At 39.0% G+C, this 20,299-nt stretch overlaps 1 protein-coding gene across 2 annotated transcripts in view; it reads left to right on the top strand.

Moving 5' to 3' along the window:
* The window catches only part of LOC110382331 (protein Wnt-2), a 74,411-nt gene that overhangs the window by 37,564 nt on the left and 16,548 nt on the right, over positions 1-20,299 (top strand). For both annotated transcript variants that reach the window (XM_064041059.1, XM_064041060.1), the window contains exon 2: positions 4,683-4,997. In XM_064041059.1, the coding sequence (XP_063897129.1) occupies positions 4,888-4,997 (110 nt within the window). In that variant the 5' untranslated portion in view covers positions 4,683-4,887. The remainder of the gene's footprint in view (positions 1-4,682; positions 4,998-20,299) is intronic.

Here is a 20,299-nt window from a genome sequence, read left to right as displayed (position 1 = left end):
ATCAACGTCGGTACACTGACAGTAATTTCTTTCATATATCAAATATGCAAACAGTGGACTCAAATAATTTGTGTTGTGAAGCTTAGTACTATTATTTGTCAAAGATTTTTGATCACGCAATCAGCTCAAGATTTAATCACTTACCTAAAGCTTGCGGAAAATGCAGCTAAGTTGATGTACAAGCAATGATTGACTTTGGTGCTAATCATAGCTTAGCCTGACCTTTTACGGAAGAGTTTAATTTGATTTGTAATTTCTCGAGTTGCGTTACATTTGTAATCTTGATATAAGTATATAATTAAACTAGCTGTTGCCCGCGACTTCGTCTGCGTGGGCAATATAGAATTGTCAAAATACTATTTATCCCGTAGGTGTATTGTGTTTAGGTATATGTATGTGTGGTCATTTATCATCATCATCACCCCTGCTCTTATTCCAAACTAAACATTATTTTGTTCGTTCCATTACGTACTGATAGGTTTAAACTAATACATTTTACATCCTTCATCATCCCTTATTTTATCACCCGTGGGGGTTGAATGGGGGTTGAATTAATCAAAATCGTATTTAAGCGAACGTCATCATAAAATTCTCAGGACTTCTTCATAAAATCTAAGAAGATGTATACAAACTTTCATCCCCTATTTTATCCCCTTAGGGATGGGATTTATCAAAATCCTTTCTTAAGAGTTGCCTACGCCATAGAAGCTTTATGCATGCAAAGTCTCAGTCCGATCGGTTTAAAATTGACAAAGTTTCATACAAACTTTCATCCCCTATTTTATCCCCTTGGGGGTAGAATTGATCAAAATCCTTTCTTAGCGGATTCCTACGTCATAACATCTACCTGCATGCCAAATTTCAGCCCGATCCGTCCAGTGGTTTCAGCTGTGCGTTGATAGATCACTATGTCAGTCAGTCAGTCAGTAAGTCAGTCACCTTTGAGTTTTATATATTTAGATAAGTATACCAGTATCATCTGCAGTAAGTCTCAGGCGCCTGCCGGGTCGGGTTATAAGCTGTATATAAACTGCTAAACGGTATTAATTAAATATTTCCCAGTTACCGCCGTGCACGCGCGCTGTTTACGATAATATGCATTAGACGATGTTACTTAAATTAAAATTAATAATTAATGGATTTTACTGATAGTAAATACAGCTTAACATATAATTTGTAAGTAATTAGAAAGTCTGATAATAAATAATATAAGTAGCTGGGATGTAAAACGTAAATTAATTGAGATAATAATCGACATTGACACTTGTGTATGTAAGCAAGTGCGACTTCTTAGCGACTGATAATTCACTAATTTACCGACGGAGGCTCGCTGACAAACAAAGTCATTTACATGTAGATAATGTATAACTTTATGTGCCCATTCACGGAAAACTGGTAAAATATAAATGTTAATGAAAAACACGTGTTTATGTAGTTGTTGATTAATGTTCTGCGATACGTGAGCGTTGCAACACTGCCACTGTTTTGCATTAATGTATTATGTCAAATGCAGTAATTACATATTTATTTATTTATTTATTTATTTATTTATTTATTTGAGGTTAACCAACAACTGTTTACACATTAACATTAACAGCACAAGATGTATGTTATCCTACACTTGTGTAACAATTAATTATAGGTTAACACCGCTTGTATAAATATTGTGGTAAATATAATATGTACAATATTAAAAACTGATTACATGATAATTACAATGGATTAAAAAAAATACAATAATAATAATTAGAATTACAATAGAATACAATATCATATTAATGACTCCACACTCGCGAACAAATTGTAACATAATCACTTTACCTTCACGCGTCACGTGCAGTTGATATTGAACTGTATGGTGTTGTGTTAAGGTATAGTATTGCATTTGCAGTGATTGCCACACATAGACAACAGAAGCCGAATGATAAAGTAATAGAGTGTGTGATTGATGGCGGCGAGAGACACGCCACCTGTCAGCACTACATTTGTTACTCACCGGTGGATAAATTATATTATTATAATTTATTTATTTAGTATCTTATTTCATACATAATTTTACATACTTAAGTATTTACATTGTGTGAATATGTACATGCAGAAGTTCCAAGCAACTCGTAAAAAAATGTATTCAGGAAATTATTACAACAACAACCCATGCTAAACGTTAAGCATCAATTTAGAAAGAAAGGAAGAAAAACCCGTGATGCACACTGTAGGATAAAATAACACCAATATTGGGCAATTACCCACACACCAGTAAACACTAAAAGAATTTTCCAAAACAATCGCGTAGTTTCTGAGATTCAAACAAACAAACTCTTCAGCTTAAAAATAACTTCTTATGCTCAGATAACTACTGATTTGTATCTCCTACTATCTATCTGAATGTCATTAGTGGGACTGATCAATATGATCGTACAATATATTGTCCACGCCTCGCGCCTCGCCCAGGCGTATTGTATTAATGTGTTAGAACATAGCGTATATTAATTACTGTGATTTATGTGCTGTGCGACTCATACTTCGTTATTAATATTATGTATCTGAAGTATTTGCATGTGCCCTTGACCAGCGTCTTACAGCTGCACGTAATATTCGTTGTGAGAAAACTTTACTTTGCTACTGACACGACATTAAATTCAACATTATAATTATTTCAAACTTAAGTTACAATAATAGGTATAGGATGTTGGCAGTCAATTACAAGTTAGTATAATTTTCATCCAGAATTATACCACCTACAAATTACCTGTATGAAATGGAACTTTGTATCATCTCAAGTAACAGAGAAACCAGCGGCGATTTCGTTTGATTGGTTATCGTGGTTCCATATTGATCGCAAATTCAAACAGACCTAGTAATATTTCTGGCTTTTATATGCCTATCTAATCTCAACATGAATAAATATGTTGAGGAAATTCGGGTCGTCCCACTAATTTATAGCACATGATGACACGGTACAGGAATATTGCCCCGGCACGCCCCGCAGCGAATATAATGCGTTCAGCAACGCTCCACATACAAGTAGTCCACAATACGCGAATACCATTGTACGCCTTAGTATTAAAACTGCCAATATTATTGAATACTGACTGCTGTAGAAGGACGACACCCTAATTTCTTTAGTATCATTTGTAGACCATATTTCTAGCAGTTAATTTTTCAATGAATAGGGTTACCAGAAGGTTCTTCTAAGAGATAAAATTCATAATTTTGGTGAATTTAAATCGACATCAATTCCTATACTTGGCATTTCTGACCCAGATCCTTCGGCATTTTTGTTCATTATCTTTGTACCTATATAAAAGCAGGATCTTTAATCACAACTGTACGCTTCAGTACTTCACTTGTGTGTAGGGTCAAACATATCATTGTAATCAGAACTCATTACATATGTAGATAATACACGACATTAGTGTATCCCCGTGAAGCACACGAGACGATCATGAATGGTCGTCGGTTGCGCAAGTGTCGGCGCTAAGTGATGCGCGCACGCACTGCCACGCTCACGACTTGCACACAGCTGGGGACTATAATATGTAGGCTGTTTGTTTAGAAGTGGAGAATTAGGACGATCATCGCTGTATATAGGTATACAGGTAAACTAATGAGGAGGTGATAGGAGCGAGTTACTTAAATAAAACTAGATACCTTTACGATTTTATCGCGGTTATATTAATATTAAATATTTAATTCCGTCCTTTCGGATCTTTTACAGTATCCATGCTCACGAACAGACCATGTCCCGAGTCTGCCCGTGACCAAGGAGTCATAAATAAAGTAGTTTTATTAAGATGTCTAACATTCGCGTAAGTGTCAGAAATCAATAGGAGCGAGTCAATATCAGTAGTGCGTAGTGCCGAAGAGGGGAATGAGATGTCAAAGTCAAATGTTTTCATTTTGAATAGGCCTTTGCAAGCTCTTATGAAACGTCACACTAGTTGCACGGCTCCAAAAAGTTGGTCTCATGGAGAAGAGCCGGCAAGAAACTCCATGTCATATAAAACTTTATCAAACATCCTTTAGTTCAATATCAAACCATTCCGCTTAGTAGCAAAGCCAAATATAGTTAATAAGTGAAAGAAACTCATCTCTCACGCTCCCTAATTCGGTATAATGGGAAAGTGCCTGATTATAACTAACGTTGTAGGTGTGCGTTATAAGCCAAAATCTGCCAGTTTACGTAGACTTTAACTGTTGTAAGGATAATGAACAAGAAATACTATGATTTAAGAATTTATGTATTTATATTATATCTGCTTGTTATGCAAGGCGCGTCTCACGCTTGACAGATCTACTAATGATACGCGCACCAAATTACTTCAGCGAATTATCCTGAATCATCACAAATCTCAGAACCGCTGCTATGACATCCGTGATTGCTAGAAAACGAATGATCTCGAAACCCATTTCCTAAGAAAGGATTAAGAAAATTCATTATTAAAGATCATGAATACAGGTCACTGCAGATCTTTTTAAATTTTGGGAAACTGCATTCTCTATCCTCTGATATTTTAATTTATTGACTAATAAAACTATCGTATCCTCATTTGTATGATTATTGTCAAATTATAATATTATGAAAGTTGTGATATTCTATGAGGTCATCGACTCCGACACACAATAACTATGTCTATAAACGGTGCATACCTAAACTATTAACAATATTTTTATTTTTCCAGATAACATTACGAAACCGGACGCCGACTGCACATTGCGCAAAATTTATAAATCAAAACAATGTAGTGGAAACAAACTGCTCGGAGCAACAATGTGCCATTAACTGTGAAGCCCAGTGGTCGTAACTAACGCGGAGCCGGACACAACGCTCTCTGTCAAAATGTGTTGCAAAAGATAAAAATGGCAAAAATAATTAGGATGTGAAACATGTTGGAATGCGTGCGCGGCGCTCGCACAGTGGTACGCGCGCGCCCCCCCCGCGCTCACACGCGACCAGGGCCACTCCTGCTGCTGCTCGCACTGCTGCACTGTGTCAGGTAAGCTAAGCTAATTACATGTAAATCATTATAGAATATAAACATTATTCACAGAATTAAAGAAAACTTTAAGTACAATATCTTACCTACGCGTAATCTTCATGTAGATATATATTTATACTATGTACTTAAATTCTACAGAATCCGATGTTTGTGTTTCATGATTTGCAAACCTGCGGTGGCGTCGCACTTTAGTTTATAGCCTAAATCTACTGAATACCCTGCGTGTGGTATACTAGTTCCCACGACCTCTTTACCTACTGCGACTGGCTCGCATTCTTCTCCGAAACTAAACGCGACTAGCCGCAGACAAGCTCGTTACATTCCGCAACATATATTCATTATGAAATATTTTCCTCATACTGTGTGTTCAGGCATTCTTATACCAGACTCACTAAATACGAACTACTACTTACTGCTCTAAAGAGGAAATGCTTGCGTTCTCGCAAAAGCTCGTTAAAATGGCGATATTCTTAGCTCAGTATTAACTACTGAAGTAAATAACTCGGACGCATTTAGTTCGCTAATAGAATCACCGAAATTGCACTCAAACGCAGTAGGTATGGTAAATGTTAATGCGTGTCTAAAGCTTACGCAGTCTATGTTTAGACGCGAGACAACGGCGGCCTGGACTAGACTAGACAAGAGTCGATGTTCAATGAACTGACGCACAGATTTACACGCCCTTGTGATCTATGTATATTCCCAAATGGATCATTGTAATTATACCCCAGATAAGAAAAAACCTTAAGAAAACTCTTAAGAATTATTCACAAAAGGTATCCAGTGAATACCAAGACAAGAAGTCTATATAATTTCTCCAATAAATGAGTAATGAATAATAAGGCATGGACAGTGCAGAGCGAAGTTAACGACCGAATAAAACTGAAGTGATATAAATAACTGTTGCTTCTTTAATAGCAGATTGTTTCCGCACAGCCGCCGGACCCGTCCGACCGGTCGCCGGCGTGCCTTCAGTAACACGCGTGTGTGACACCAGTGTCGCGTGTCCTGACACACTGACACTTATGTCGCGCTCTATTAGTGCCCACAATGTCAATAGCGTGCAAAATACAACTCAGAAAGAAACTGTATTTCTTAGTGGAATAAATTGCCCAGAATATCTGCGAAGCCTATCGAATATTATACAAACTTATGTCTCGGCGATTAAATAAAAGTCTAGAACCCTCATTACGAATCAATTTAGCCGTGAAACTTGTTTTAGTAGCTCGCAGACTTACATATCTCGTTGCCACCGCAATTGAGCGGAGCCACATTATCAAAATAAACATATTAATCATTCAAATCGTATGCTAATGTATTCGGCCACTTATCAAAGTTATCAAAACAGTAGTTACGGCAAATTGCCTTTAATCTCTCAGCTCCCTAACTGTCAGTAATCACGCTACCAAATAACCTCGCTCATCGGAATTCACGGTTTATGAATAAACCCCAAATTATTTGAACCATACATCAAACTCTTAATAAGCCATCGACAAGAGATTGATCGAAAAAATATAAAAAGGAACGGTTTCACAAAGGCAGTACCAACAATACCACCGAACCCTGTAATTACGGATAATAAATCCGCAAATTGTGGACCGAACCAATTCCACGTTCACAAAAACTGACAAAAAACAAACATAATCAGAGCTATCAGGTCTGCACATTGACGTGAATATGTATTTGTCAACATCAACGTTTTTTGACTAAGTCAACGTGAGCGTGTGCGTTCGCCCAAACTTGTGCGTTGTGAGAGAGCCGGGAACAGCCAATTATGATGTTTTTGTACTCAGTAATGGGTGCTTGTTAAAAGTTTTTCGTGCGAGTACCTGCACGGCGCTCGATGCATCGTTCCGTGTCTGATTCACAACGATTCTCATCAAATTACCATAATTTTATGTGAACAGCCCTTCGGATATGATTGCCATGGCTGCCATCTCCCTAATGACACACCACGCTACGCAGGCTAAGTATAGCGTGCACATGTGCTCCTAGCCTGCAGGAATGCAACACGCGAGCTGTCGTCTTTAGACATTTGTGTTTGTGAGCTATTGCTAGACATTTGTCCAATCTGTTAACTCTGAGAACGTTAACAGCTCCACAAAGATCATAGCAGTGATGTAACCCGACGCTGATGGCGAAACCCATCATTACCTTACTGCCGATCCTTTAACTAACCACATAAGGGCACTATGAAATTGCCTTCGACTTCCTCGTGCAAATAAAACTAGACTCTACTCTATTGGAGTAGAATATAAAATTCAGTGTTAGGGAATATGATTATGACAGTCGATCATTTCCGATTTGGGATTGAGCAGCCCCGCCCATTCGCCCACGAGTCCGTTACGCCTTTTCGTGTAACTATCGCGTTAACGTGCCGACGTGTAGGCTTCAGCCGGGGCGTGTTGTCGCTGACGTTGGTCTGTAGCCATCGACACACATACTACTCGTAAAGGTCATATCCATAAAATAATATGACTGCTGATATTTGTAAGTGATTTCACTTTATTAGAAGTGGTATCTCCCCCTGTATCGAGTTTACCCGCACAGTGGGTCGCCGCGCTCGGCACTGGTCAGCAGACTGTGTGTGTATGTATGTATGTGTGAGTGCGTGTTCGGCTACAGATAGACGTCTTACGTAACCTTGTTAGCGCGTGTGTTAACAATGCATTCACTCACATAATAGACTTTTTATAGCAACAACGGTAAATTAATTGTATTGGCTTTAAATGAAAACGATGGCGCCGAACGATTAGTTGCATTCCGACAACAATTGTACTTACTTGAAACGTCTGTTGTGTGAAGATCTTTTTTTGATGTCTTACATAAAATGCTTTCCTCTCTTCTAAATACTGATTAGCTGTAACCATCATGGTCCATACATTTTTCACCTTATGAATTTAAATTATGGAATGCAATAAACGATACGACTATAAAGAAATATGTTTCTTACATTTTGGGAATTGCCATTTACATAAGTTAATAATTTGATGAAAATCTATGATCTTAACTGGTTTATTTGTCAAGCTTTTAACAATAGGCAAATAGTTTTTTCAAAAGTTAAAGGCTAAAATAAAAAGAAATCCCAGGCAATTTCTATGAGGAACAAAAAACTGTCGTCGTCCACCGCGACGGGGCCTCCAGTCAGCCCAGCCGGCCGCCGGTCAAATCGCGACAGATAACGACGCCATTAGCTCACCACCACGTCTATAAATCTACGTCCTTCCTAGAACACGTCGATACTCAGTGGCGGATTAACCCTATAAGCACAACAAGCACGTGCTTGGGGCCCCTGTTCTCCAGGGGCCTCCATCCTCTGCTGGCGTTTCATTTTATACCTACATTTTATCGAGATTCATCCACAATATATCCGAAATCACAAGGCGCGAGCAGTTCGGGAGTGACCCTTCATACACCCCCGCCTCTAAACTTGATTGGTCGCAGTGCTGTTGATTGTTGTAGGATCGCAGTGATTTTTTTTTTTCAATTGTGCAGTTGTTATACAATTTTTTTTCGGCTTCTGCTCATCGTTGGGCAAAGAATTAATAGGCAACGATAGCGTTCCGAAGTCGCTATCGTACAGTCGTTGGGAAGCTCACGCTGTAACTACGAGTGCAATATAACAAACATATCCGAAATTTTTGGATGCTTTAGATCAGTGGTCCTGGTGGTGGTTGGCTGGTGGTGCCTGGAGGCATGCCAAGTGGTCCGCGGACCACCGGTTAAGTCCGCGGACGTTGTTATCGATCTTACGTTATCCATCTTACTTGTCCAACAGAAAGAAATGAAGGTTTGAAAAGTAGCCCTTTTACGAAATTTTAGTTCTGAGTCTTAAAACATAATCAAGATTTCCCGCTCGCTTCACTCGCGTTTTCAAAAACTATATGTCCTCGTTTTTACATTTGTCAACAAATTAAAAGTTAAGTACGTTTGGGCTACATTGTACGTAATTTTGGTTCTGAGTCTATAATAAAAATAATTAAAATTTCGCGCTCGCTTCGCTCGCGTATTCAGAAACTATGTGCCTTCGTTTTTGCATTTGTCAACAAACAAAAAATTAAGTACGTTTGGGATAAATTTTACCTCCGTACGAGTCCGAAAAAAATTTCGCGCTCGCTTCGCTCGCGCATTTGAAACTACGTGTGCATCACGCTCGCTTCGCTCGGCCAATTTCTTCAACCTTCTATTTCCATTTAAGTAATAGGGGGTCTACACAGGCTCTGTGCTTAGGGCCTCGGATACTCTTAATCCGCCACTGTCGATACTACAACATCCCATCTTAACAAATTGTTCACCAACATCATTTATTTATACAGAAATATCTTTTTCATCCCACCATCTCGGAAAGAGTAGTTTTACCAATTGATATCTGAGCGCAAAAGCCGTTTTTATCCTCTAGAGCGGCAAAGTGATTTGAATTTAGAACATCGTGTGCAATACTCCATTTGTGACAAGACTTTTCAAACAAATACATATTAAACAAATAAAATGGTCCTTAAAATAATTATTCAATTAATTAAGTAATTTTTATTATTGTTTTTCCACAGATTTTTAACCTCGTTTCATTTTTAAACCGAGTTTCCAAATAAATGAACTTTAATAGGTACTTCTTTTTAATTTGATACTCATATGTGCGCGCCATTTTGTTTTTTTGCATTTAGTAATTTCCTCGATGAAGTGGGATGAAAAGTTACGTGTTGCACTCGAGTGCAAAGATTTTTCACCTTGTGCTCTTTTGATTCCCTCGCTATCGCTCAGGATTCTAATTATTGAAACACTCGCTACGCTCGTGTTTCAATTTTAGAATCCTTCGCTTGCTCGGTCATCAAAATTGAGCCCGCGGTTAAAAAGCAACTTTGCACTCTTGTATAACAAATAACTATTATTTGTCTTTTTGTAACATATTTACCACAACTGTGCCGTCTTTAAAGTTTATGTTTATTACGTACTGTTTTTCCTCTTACGATAAATGTAATGGCGTCGTGCACTGTTATTATATTTGAGGCGATAATAATAAGGATGCAATAAAAACACCTCGCATCCGCACAGAACTGCGATCCCTTTGTCCCGAGTGTGCGGATTGTGCCCACTGTGCGAGTGGTCCGATACTATCACAGCACCAGGCTGCACCTACACCAACTATATAATACTTTTTAACAATGATACAATTAAGTTTTTTTTGCTTTTCATTATTACATTACGTTTCGATGTGATTTGTGATATTATCTCTTCCTAATGAATCACTGGTCTAATGGAGACTATAATTTATTTAATAGAGATTACATAATACTGGGGAAAGACTTCGTCGAGAATTTAAGAGTTTAATTGGACCAATATTCTTGGATTTGAGCATTGGATACATATATGGGGCGACTCAGTAATAATCCACGTCGTCATTTGTTCACTAATTTGTGACAAACCGATAAAATCCGGTAACAGGGCTATGAGAGTCACATTTTGTGCAACATACACTCGTAAAAGCATTACTAAATTGAACTAAACGGAAACATTTTATTGGTCCTTGTAATTTCTCGTACAATATCCAATGTAGTAAAAACCGCATTGACGACATTCAAGTGTTTACGCCTCGTTTCTGAAATAATCCTTTTGTTACAATCACATCCACTGACCCTCTGTCCGAGCCTTAGCTAAGGACCATGCTACACTGCCAGCTACGCCACGCTACACAAATGTTCCACTTCAACACCTTACAATGTAACTTCGAATGCTAATCTAAGCAGAATAAATGCGTCAGTTAAGCACAATAAGTACATAAGTGACTGACTCACTTAGTAACGTACTTATATAATAACTAACGTTTGTGAAACAAGTACAACCTCTTTTAAAATCTTGCCACAAGTTCTTTAACAATGCATCGTTCATTTTATTTCTCACTGAAACCACAATTGTCTAATAAATTATTGGTATTAGTAATAAATAAACATATCCCGAGTGTATTCTACCATGAAGACCAAGTAAGTACATACAATGTCTGCATGTAACAATAAATACTTGAGCTAATTGTAAATAATGTCAGATTTATCTGAAGAGAAAACATTTGTGCAACATTGCTCAGACGAAACGCCCCGTTGAGGCCTTTCTAACACTTTACAGCTGAAATACTGAGCAATAAGCGCTAAACGTCAGACACAAACAGCAACAACAGATGTAAATCATTAGCTAATGTCACATGTCGTACATTTGAGTAGGTACACATTGTTTATTTTAATACTTCTCTATATGCATACATTCGTGTTAGAAAGATAATAACTAATTCCAATACTTCGGGATGTCAATCTGAATCAATTTTAAAGCTGTTTTTTTTTCTGTGTGTCATTTTGAAATAAATACTAGCTTTGAAATAGTAAGGTATCGCGTCGCTATCAGTGTAGCGCAATACTAACATAGTGTGAAATGTTACAGGGCGCGTGTGATGAGGTAGTTTACTAAAGTTTATCGCGTGTACAATGTCGGTACTCGGTCGCCGCTCATTCTCTATTAACTTACCGAGTACCGTCGCGGGAGCTTTCATGTACAACTATGTTATTACAAACACAATGAGTCTATTAGCTGTAACATATTACATTACTTAACTATCATAAGTGTTTTCTTTAGCACCTAATGTAGAGTCGTTTGTTAATGACTCTTTCAAATCCTTTTTTGTCTTTTTCTGTCTATGAATTTCATACATAGTTTTATTGTAATTAGTAGAGTTAATACGGTGTAAATCTAGTCTGATGCAGATATTAAGTATGAGTATAACACCCTGCCTATGACCTCCCCTATGACAGAGTACCTACATATCATATATATACAAAAGTTATACGAACAAGAGTATAACCGATAGTACCTATACTAGTCGCTCCCGGCGTATTACTGTAGATAATGGCGCACTTATCAAATTGATGGTTTGTTCCTAGTCTGCTAGTATCAAGCGAGGCAATACAGAGGCTGTAACGAAACGATATACCTAGTGTCATTATTGTCTCACATTCAAAACTGTGGGTGAGTAAGGATCTTTATTTACTGCAATAAAAGGTATTACAATTTTATTGAAAGAACAATTGCTAGAGAAGAAAGCCGTTAAAAAAAATATCAAAAGTCAAAGTCTTTTAAATAAAATAAAAAATACAAAAACAATGTTAGTAAAAGGAAATTCGTAGGAAATTTCAATGAATAACAAACACTATCAGGTGTAGCCGTGTAGGTAACAGCGCGTCGGTGTGTGTGTGTGTGATTACTGCTTATGAAGACATTAATTACGAGATTACAGCGCGTTACTTATCGCGAGGGCTGTCCTCCACACCTCTGTGCTCCTTTTATTTTGTCGCCGAGTGTACGCCGCTGTCCCTTACACGCCGCCCGTGAGTGTAACACTACAGCTCTCTCAATAAACCTCACAATCCGCTGTAAAACTTAATTAAACGCTCAATATGGCGGCTTAAAGTATGATCGTTATTTAAGTGACATGTTAACTTGTTTTATCGAAATGCTTGAAATACAACGCCTCGTAACTGATGACCAGCGTGCTCAGATAAAGGAGATGGCGCCACGGGTCCTGCCAACCCATGGAGAACAAAATGATTAGTGGAGGTGCCATCGCGGAAAATGTAAGAAAGTAGCGGGCAAAAATGTGGGTGTTCGGGGGACGAAGAACGTTAGGTACTGTCTCCGCCCTTACACGCCTTTTTTTAACCCGACCATTTTTCCTTTTTTTCGTAATACCGAAAATCGTAAACAGATTACAGATGTCTCACTCAAAGAACCCCAATACACCGTTAGTTTACTCGTAATTTATCATTTTGGTTATGCTCACCGTACGTATTTGAGGCGCCTGACCTGCATTATGGCATCTCCGCTACATTTCATTCCTCCGTGTGCCAACCCTAATTAACTGAGTATTGATAGTCCACTTAGCAGAAGTACACTGTATGCCAAACGGCGCGGGCGACAGGTGCTCTCGCTGACACATGCGTACACTCGCGTGCAGACAGCCTCGTTCATATTACACTACGAGACAATTCATCTGTGTTCTATGCTTCCGAGTGGACTGGATAGCTGGCATGCTTGTGCTTGCTACTACTAAGTACTCATCAATCTTTAAGATCTGTTGAAAAATCAAAACTACTCTTTCAAAATATAACTCAAATAGCCACCTTTCATCACCTTTATAATGGATCAAAATCAAAGATTTTTAATTCATATAGACTTATTACGGATTTTTACGAAACGTCAACAGCTAAATGTACTTTTCCGAGGAGTGGGTCTTATGGAGAAGACTCTTTTCTACCCTCTAACTCCATAGATAGGTACTTGCAGTAGTTGCCTAGCTTTTCTTTAAAAGGTCTCTCCGCTATCTGCGTGTGTGGTCACATAACACACTAAATAGTTACCACAACGACTGCTTACTAACTAGCAATCGCATTAGATCTCGCTGTGAGCGGATCAACGCAGGAGTTCTACAGCTTATGTAAAACTTACCTCGAGTTGTGTACCTTTTCACTTTCCAAAAGGTTGAGTATATACTGCGCTTATTTCCACAAAGAAGCAAAATTTTATATTTCTTAAGCTTTTCTTAATTTTCTTCAGAATGTAGCTCCACTGTACATCTACCTATCGCTGTCAGCACTGAAAATAAAGTCACACTAAATTCTGCCTAAAAACCCAATACCAATTTCCACTTGTAAAAAACTTGTGAAAACGTTACCAACAATATCATTTAGTGCTCATCACACATAAATGTAATATGTTAGGTTAGGTACTATAAATTAATTCATGTCCTTGCCCCGCTGTTCAACAATAGTAATAATCCCCGCTGTGCGCGTCCGTGTCCGCAGCCTCACCCGCTATATCCTGCATATAACGCCGCACAATAACGCGTAAGTAATGGCGCCTCTAACCTGTCATTATCATTATGTGTTTATGTGTTTAATGCGATTACTGCATTAGCGCTCAATAGACGTGGTGCGGATACAAGGCGGGAGGACGCGGGAGCGGGTTTACACGATGCACAAATTGTTGCCAAGAAAATACATATTTCGCAATTAGACGGTAAATAGGTTTCCGAAACAAATGTTACAATTTGGCCTACCCACGGAAGGGCACTAAGCTGTTATTGTAATCTCGTGTGAGGCCTATAACCGATTAAGGTACCTATTTTCTGAAATATTTGGCATAGCTCTGTTGTACTTCTAGGACACAATGTTCATGAAGTATATTTCCATACACAAGAGCTGACATTGGCCAAAGTTGAATTGTTAAGAAATTCGCTCGGCTCGTCACAGTGCTCGCTCCCGGTACAACATAGTCACATAATATTCGTAGTTGATGGCTCGTCTTGCCGTCAGTGTCAGAGCTCATCTCCCGCGACATAAGTTACCGCGACACCTCCACAATAACCGTTAGTGTGCGCCATTGCAACAATAACGATTAAATTATGTTTGTAATCATATCGATTATATTGCCGTAATGTGTCCGTAAACACTGCTGTTTATAGACGCGCTGTGCTTTATTCTCGCTGACTGTTTGTCTGTCACATTAACTAGCTCTGCACGCGGCTCCGCTCGCCCGCTGAGCAACACTTTGTCTCACAAGTTACTGCAAATTGCATCCCTGCTCCTGTATCCTAGGGGGATCGTAATTCCTTGATATTAATGCTATTTAGAAAGATGCTGTCTAATTCTCCTCTATTTGTTCTTCTTCATCTTAATATTTCCCTGGCTATGCAGGCTCAGTTTCCAACACCATAATACACAACTTATACATAAACATAATACATGACTTTAATCCATCTAATATTGAATGACTAATAGCCGTTACGGAGAGTACCCCGAGTATTCAGTCTGGCGACCTTGTCGTCTGGCTTTGTCCAGCGCCCCGTAGAACAATAGCGCAACAATGCTAAACAAACACACAGACATACAAACATACAGACATACAGACAGACACACTGTATGACTTCCTCGGCGTACAATACTCGTGCGGTCACCCGTCGCGCCCAACAGTTGACAATCGCGACTCCGCCACTAAGAGGTGGGTCCCATTAACAAGACTATTGTCTACTAATCAAATTGATGCAATTGAAGTGCGTTATGAATGTGACATGTCATCGCGACCTCAATGGTTATGACTAAATCATATCGGAAGCCACTTAGTACTCAGTCGAGCGTAATGATTTGTGCTATACTTAAGTGGTTTTACGGTTGATCGACTTTGAAATAGGTAACTAGGATATTAATCAGAATGGCCTCTGCAATTCGTTCTTAAACTCAAAATCATATGAAAAACGCCATTAGTATAACTACTACGGTACAAAGACGCATCAGTAGGTTCAGCCCCACTCGCACGGATTACTGTACCAAAACTAGTGAAACTCAATACGTTGTAGCTGACTGATGTTACACTCATTATAATTATGGTCTCCCGTGTGACATAGATACACATGTTTTGGACAAAAAAGCCGTTGTGTTGATATTCGTCCTCTTTGTTATACGTAAGGTCACATTATAAACAGTAGCAATTAGTTTTTGCTCTGATTGCGGTGAATTTGATTCCCGGGTCAAGTAATGTTGCTGTATATTTATTTCTATAGTCCTTAGGTTAGTTTATGGCCACAGACTTGTCATCGCCACTTTTATACGAGAGATAAACTACTGAAGGTAAATGTTTATTTCTCGAAGCGCCTCGGGCTATAACTTACAAATAAACGGAATAGATTAATTTATGCAGCTGTACTTTGTAATAGTTCAACGTAATCCAACAGGAGAAAGTTCTAATGAAACCATTTAAGTTGAAATAAATTACATTTATTGTGTAAATCATTAGTAAATCAGAGAAACTACACTAACACTGGCGCTCGTAAATAATAGTGTAAGGCGGAGGTTACACAACTGGCGCGCTACACTACATATTGATTATACTGTTTAACTGATGTTAGGCTGAGCACTAACCTCAATAATCGTATTAGTAAGAGATTCCTCAAAATTGTATAATCTATAGACAGTAGGAAGATAAAATTGACTTAATCTATATACCTATGTCATATTCGGTGCGCGGGAAAATTAATAAATTCATAAACTCGTGGTCTCTTTCTTAATTTTTGTTTTTCGTAAACATTGAAACTGTGGAGACGGCCACGAGACGAGGCCGGTCCGCGCCCATACATCACTGGCGGCATGTTAAACACACGATTAGGAGAAATATATCGCTCTAATGATAATATATCGATGACCCTCCTATGTCACCGTGAGTACCGTGACCAACTTACGTAATGTTTCAATAACTATCTCTGTTGATGTAAATACGGCCAAGTTCAGGTTGTGTTGTGTGGCAAGACTTATTTCTAGCTACAAAGTTTTTACGTGCCTACTTTTATTTCAAAAATAATTTTCAGAACTATCAATAATGTGTAATTTTGGTTTTTAATGGTATGTTCTATTTATTTAAGCATTTAACTAATCTACAGCCGTAATTATAAATCACATTATTTGAAAAGCATTAATAATGATTTCGAGAACTTGGCTTGACTCTACCGTACAACTATCTCGGTACAGGCATTTTCCAGATGCCAGGGTGGGCCGCCTCAGTGAGAGCTTAACATTCCGATAGCTTACAATATGAGGACGACATCATTATTACACGGACACAGTCGTAACTATGATTGGAGCTCTGATATCCAGGACCGACCGCTATTGGGATTAAATTAAATTGAGGTATTCAGACACAAATATTTCATTGGAATTTAAGATAGGAACATGATTGGGTACTCTATAAAACTGTCTTTAGATGATTAAAACAAGAACCGCCCATCTATAGATTAACCCCGGCTTGTCAATCTCACCTGGGTACATAATAGAATCGGTCGGTAGTTCGATCAGACTCTACCAGGATTGTAACATTAATGGTCACACCATTGTCTCAGAAGTACCAGGCGCACATAAAAGTAAAGAGGTAACTAGTTGGAATCTAATACGTGCGTAACTTGATCTCCGAAACTGTGCTACGCGCTACCGTCCGTCGGCGGTCGCGTTACCGGCGGTGTCGCGTGGCCGACACGCTCTACTTCTAGCGAAGGGAATACATTTGTGGCTTTTGTCTTAATGATTTATGTACATTATAAACTTGACTAGATGTTTACATAATAAATCCAAAAGTATAGTGTCAAAAAAATCCTGATTGCTGCCAACCGGGACTGCACCCAATAGCCTGGCTGCATTGCCTTGTTGATAAAATAAAGACCAGCCTATGGGTCACGTAAACAGTTTCATATTTAGCACCACTCTGCGGATCGTCGGCAAACAGTCTGAATCTGGGTTTTTTGGAGTCTACATCATTCTATCGACGAGTACTGTTATATTACTTTATACCATGTCAATGGTATTCACAAGCACAGTTAATTCCCAATTATGACATTACAATAGTTTCCAAATGACCATGAGAAAGTCTATTAAATTAATAAGCTCATAAGCAATACAATAAGTCAGGTTTACATGTTGCCGACTACCGTCAAATTATGTAAATGTTAATAAGATAGCCTTTGACGTCACAGCCGACAGTAGCCGACCGCAGCCGAAGGTACACGAGCACGTTCTTACACCGCGGAACTAATTGACACGGAACGTAATCTAGCCGAGTTTATGGGGAACAAATTACTGGATAAACATCATACCATTAACAAGCAGATTACGGAAGATAACTTATATTCATTTAAACGATTATAAGGTCATTTTTAACGGGAATAGATGCGTGTCGGTGCGGGAACCCTTAATGGGTATTTAGTCTTCGAAGGGCCGTAGCGGGCACAGGGAAACTGCGTATAATAGAATGAGCATCATAGAAGCCTGAAACAGTATGAGTTGACCTGCATTAAAGGATTGGCTCTTACTGGCGGTGACTGGTGTGGATGTTGCACGTAGCCGCAAGCAGCTTGCTTGCCCTGCCCTGCAGCCTGAGATAGACGGATAAAAAATATTTCCATAAAAGTTTGAAAATTGACACATAAAACCCGTCTGCTTAATCTAGATAAGTATTTCTTTTAAAGACCCTTTGTTATAATGTCCGATCGATTTCCAAGCAGCGTTCCACTAGGGCGCAAGTCCTGAGTTTGATGGAAAGCACTTAAATATATGAGGTGTCGGCCCCACCCGGCGATTGTCGAGTGAAAACCAACAAAGGCGCCACTAACGAGCTTGTACCACCTGTACACAAGTGCACAACACAGTACATACAGTACACAAGTACACACAGCACTAGATAATGGCAAGCTTATGATATATTGGACAGCCAGGTAGGTCCAGAGCCTGAAACCGAAATTGAGTTTTATTTTGAGGATTGTCTCACCTTTCAAACTCGGATGTTGCGAATGACATTAAAATTAAAACAAAGAAATAGTATGAATAAATCTGGTACAGTTCATAAGGAAAGTCTTACATGTCATAGGAAACTTTTGCAGCATCATAGGTTTTTTTTCAAAACTTTTTTAATAGTTGCATTTCGCCATTGAATGTATAAAACGTACATAGATAACCTTTACAAAGATATACTAAGGATTTACGTAGCAGGTTCCTGCACTATGGTGTCGAAGCGAGTGCGGTGTGACTGCAGCGAATGTTACAATTAATGGCGCCCACCGGCGGTGACGTTGGACCAGGCTTACTGCTGTACTAGTTTATTGACAAACACCTGCATTGTCTTGTGCTACCCTAAAAATCCATCATTTTTCACCCCGCGTGTGATGTGTTTGTGAGTTGCACACTACATTCTTAAGACCCGTTGTTGCCGTTCTAGGCAGTGTTCTAGTTCTGCAACACCTGACAGTCTGAGTGGCCCACTGGCTATCCTGTTCGGTGCACACAGAGGGTAGCGAGTGCGTTTCAATGTACTGGCACCATGCTGCCATCAATTAGGTGGCTGGGCGCTAATTACAAAGCTCATAGATAACTGTTATCAGCGAGGCGTGGGCGGCAGTCGGACACATTCCGCGCGCACCCTGCAGAAGTACCAGCGTCTGATAGCAATAGTATAATTGCACAGATAACGCGAGAACTACTTCACCAACTCAGATTGGCAATCTGCAATATTTCTCTCCAGTTAGGGACAACCGAACAATTAGATTTGTACAGAAAGCAAGCTGCCAAATAAATGTACTATGATCACAATGTCTGCAGTCCATGAGATTGGCACAACATAGGTCTATATTTTTCACAACAATTGATGCATGTGTTCATAAAGGACGGGAGAACCTCAAGGAAAACAGTGATAAAACTGTTCTGCACCACTAGGTACTGCTAGAATTATTCCAGCTTTACGTAACGCGTGGCCACCAGGACTGAAAGTCTCCAAGGAATGATCTGACTTACCTACACTCATTTATAAAATGTCATAAGTGTAGTGGTATTTCTGTAGTTCATCAGTATTGTATGTGAGTACAGCCGGCGCCTGCCGCGAGACAGTAGGCCCGCTGAGTTACCGCCGCGGAGCACCGGCAACCGAGCGCTGATTACCATACAACAGACATTAGCCACTCATTAGGACACTCGTGATATATTGTGTGCGAGATTCCGATAATGTAACTCATGCTGTTCACAATATCATTAAAGGATATTGTTCTACGCAACCACTGGTGGGCTGATTCTGTAAGCTTTATAAATATGTTCGTCATTCAATCTTGGAGGCGTATGTTTACTTCAAAGCTTGATTGTAATTCTGTCAGAACCTAGATCCATCAGTGTTAAAGAATTCCCTATGATAACCATTACATAATATGAAATCTATTCTGTTTTTCCACAACGACAATCCTTCGCAAAAAGGCTGCATGAGATATTTTCATCAGGAACCAAATTGCAAATTGCCCCAAATACTGAATAGGTAATTTGTAGCGATGTAGTACTCGCGGTGTCATATTACACGAGGCATGGTTTTCACCGGGTGTTGCGATTAGTCGTGCGATTGTCGCGAGTTATGTTTCCTGTCGGTCAGTCGCGCGATTTTTGTGTCGATACCGAACACTGAGTTGTAGTGACTGGTGCTGTTTATCTTCATATCGATACGTCACTCGCTAATATAGTTCCGAGTGGTAATGATGATGAAACACTTCGCTTCAACATGCGATTGTAAAATATATTCATTAAGTAGAAGAGAACTGCTTGATGCTGTACCAAAGCAAAGCATATCATCTGCAGCCGATGTAGAGCAATCAACTAGCAATGAATTTTGACCATCAAATACGTATCTATGACATTTGAAATACTGGTTTGTAAAAATTCAAATTATCGGTGTGTTTGTGTTATAAAATACCTAAA

The sequence above is a fragment of the Helicoverpa armigera genome, chromosome 24 (genome assembly GCF_030705265.1).
Source record: "Helicoverpa armigera isolate CAAS_96S chromosome 24, ASM3070526v1, whole genome shotgun sequence".
Classification (NCBI taxonomy): domain Eukaryota; kingdom Metazoa; phylum Arthropoda; class Insecta; order Lepidoptera; family Noctuidae; genus Helicoverpa; species Helicoverpa armigera.
The sequence above is the reverse complement of the archived record's forward strand: the minus strand, read 5'-3'. Positions and strand labels throughout refer to the sequence as shown.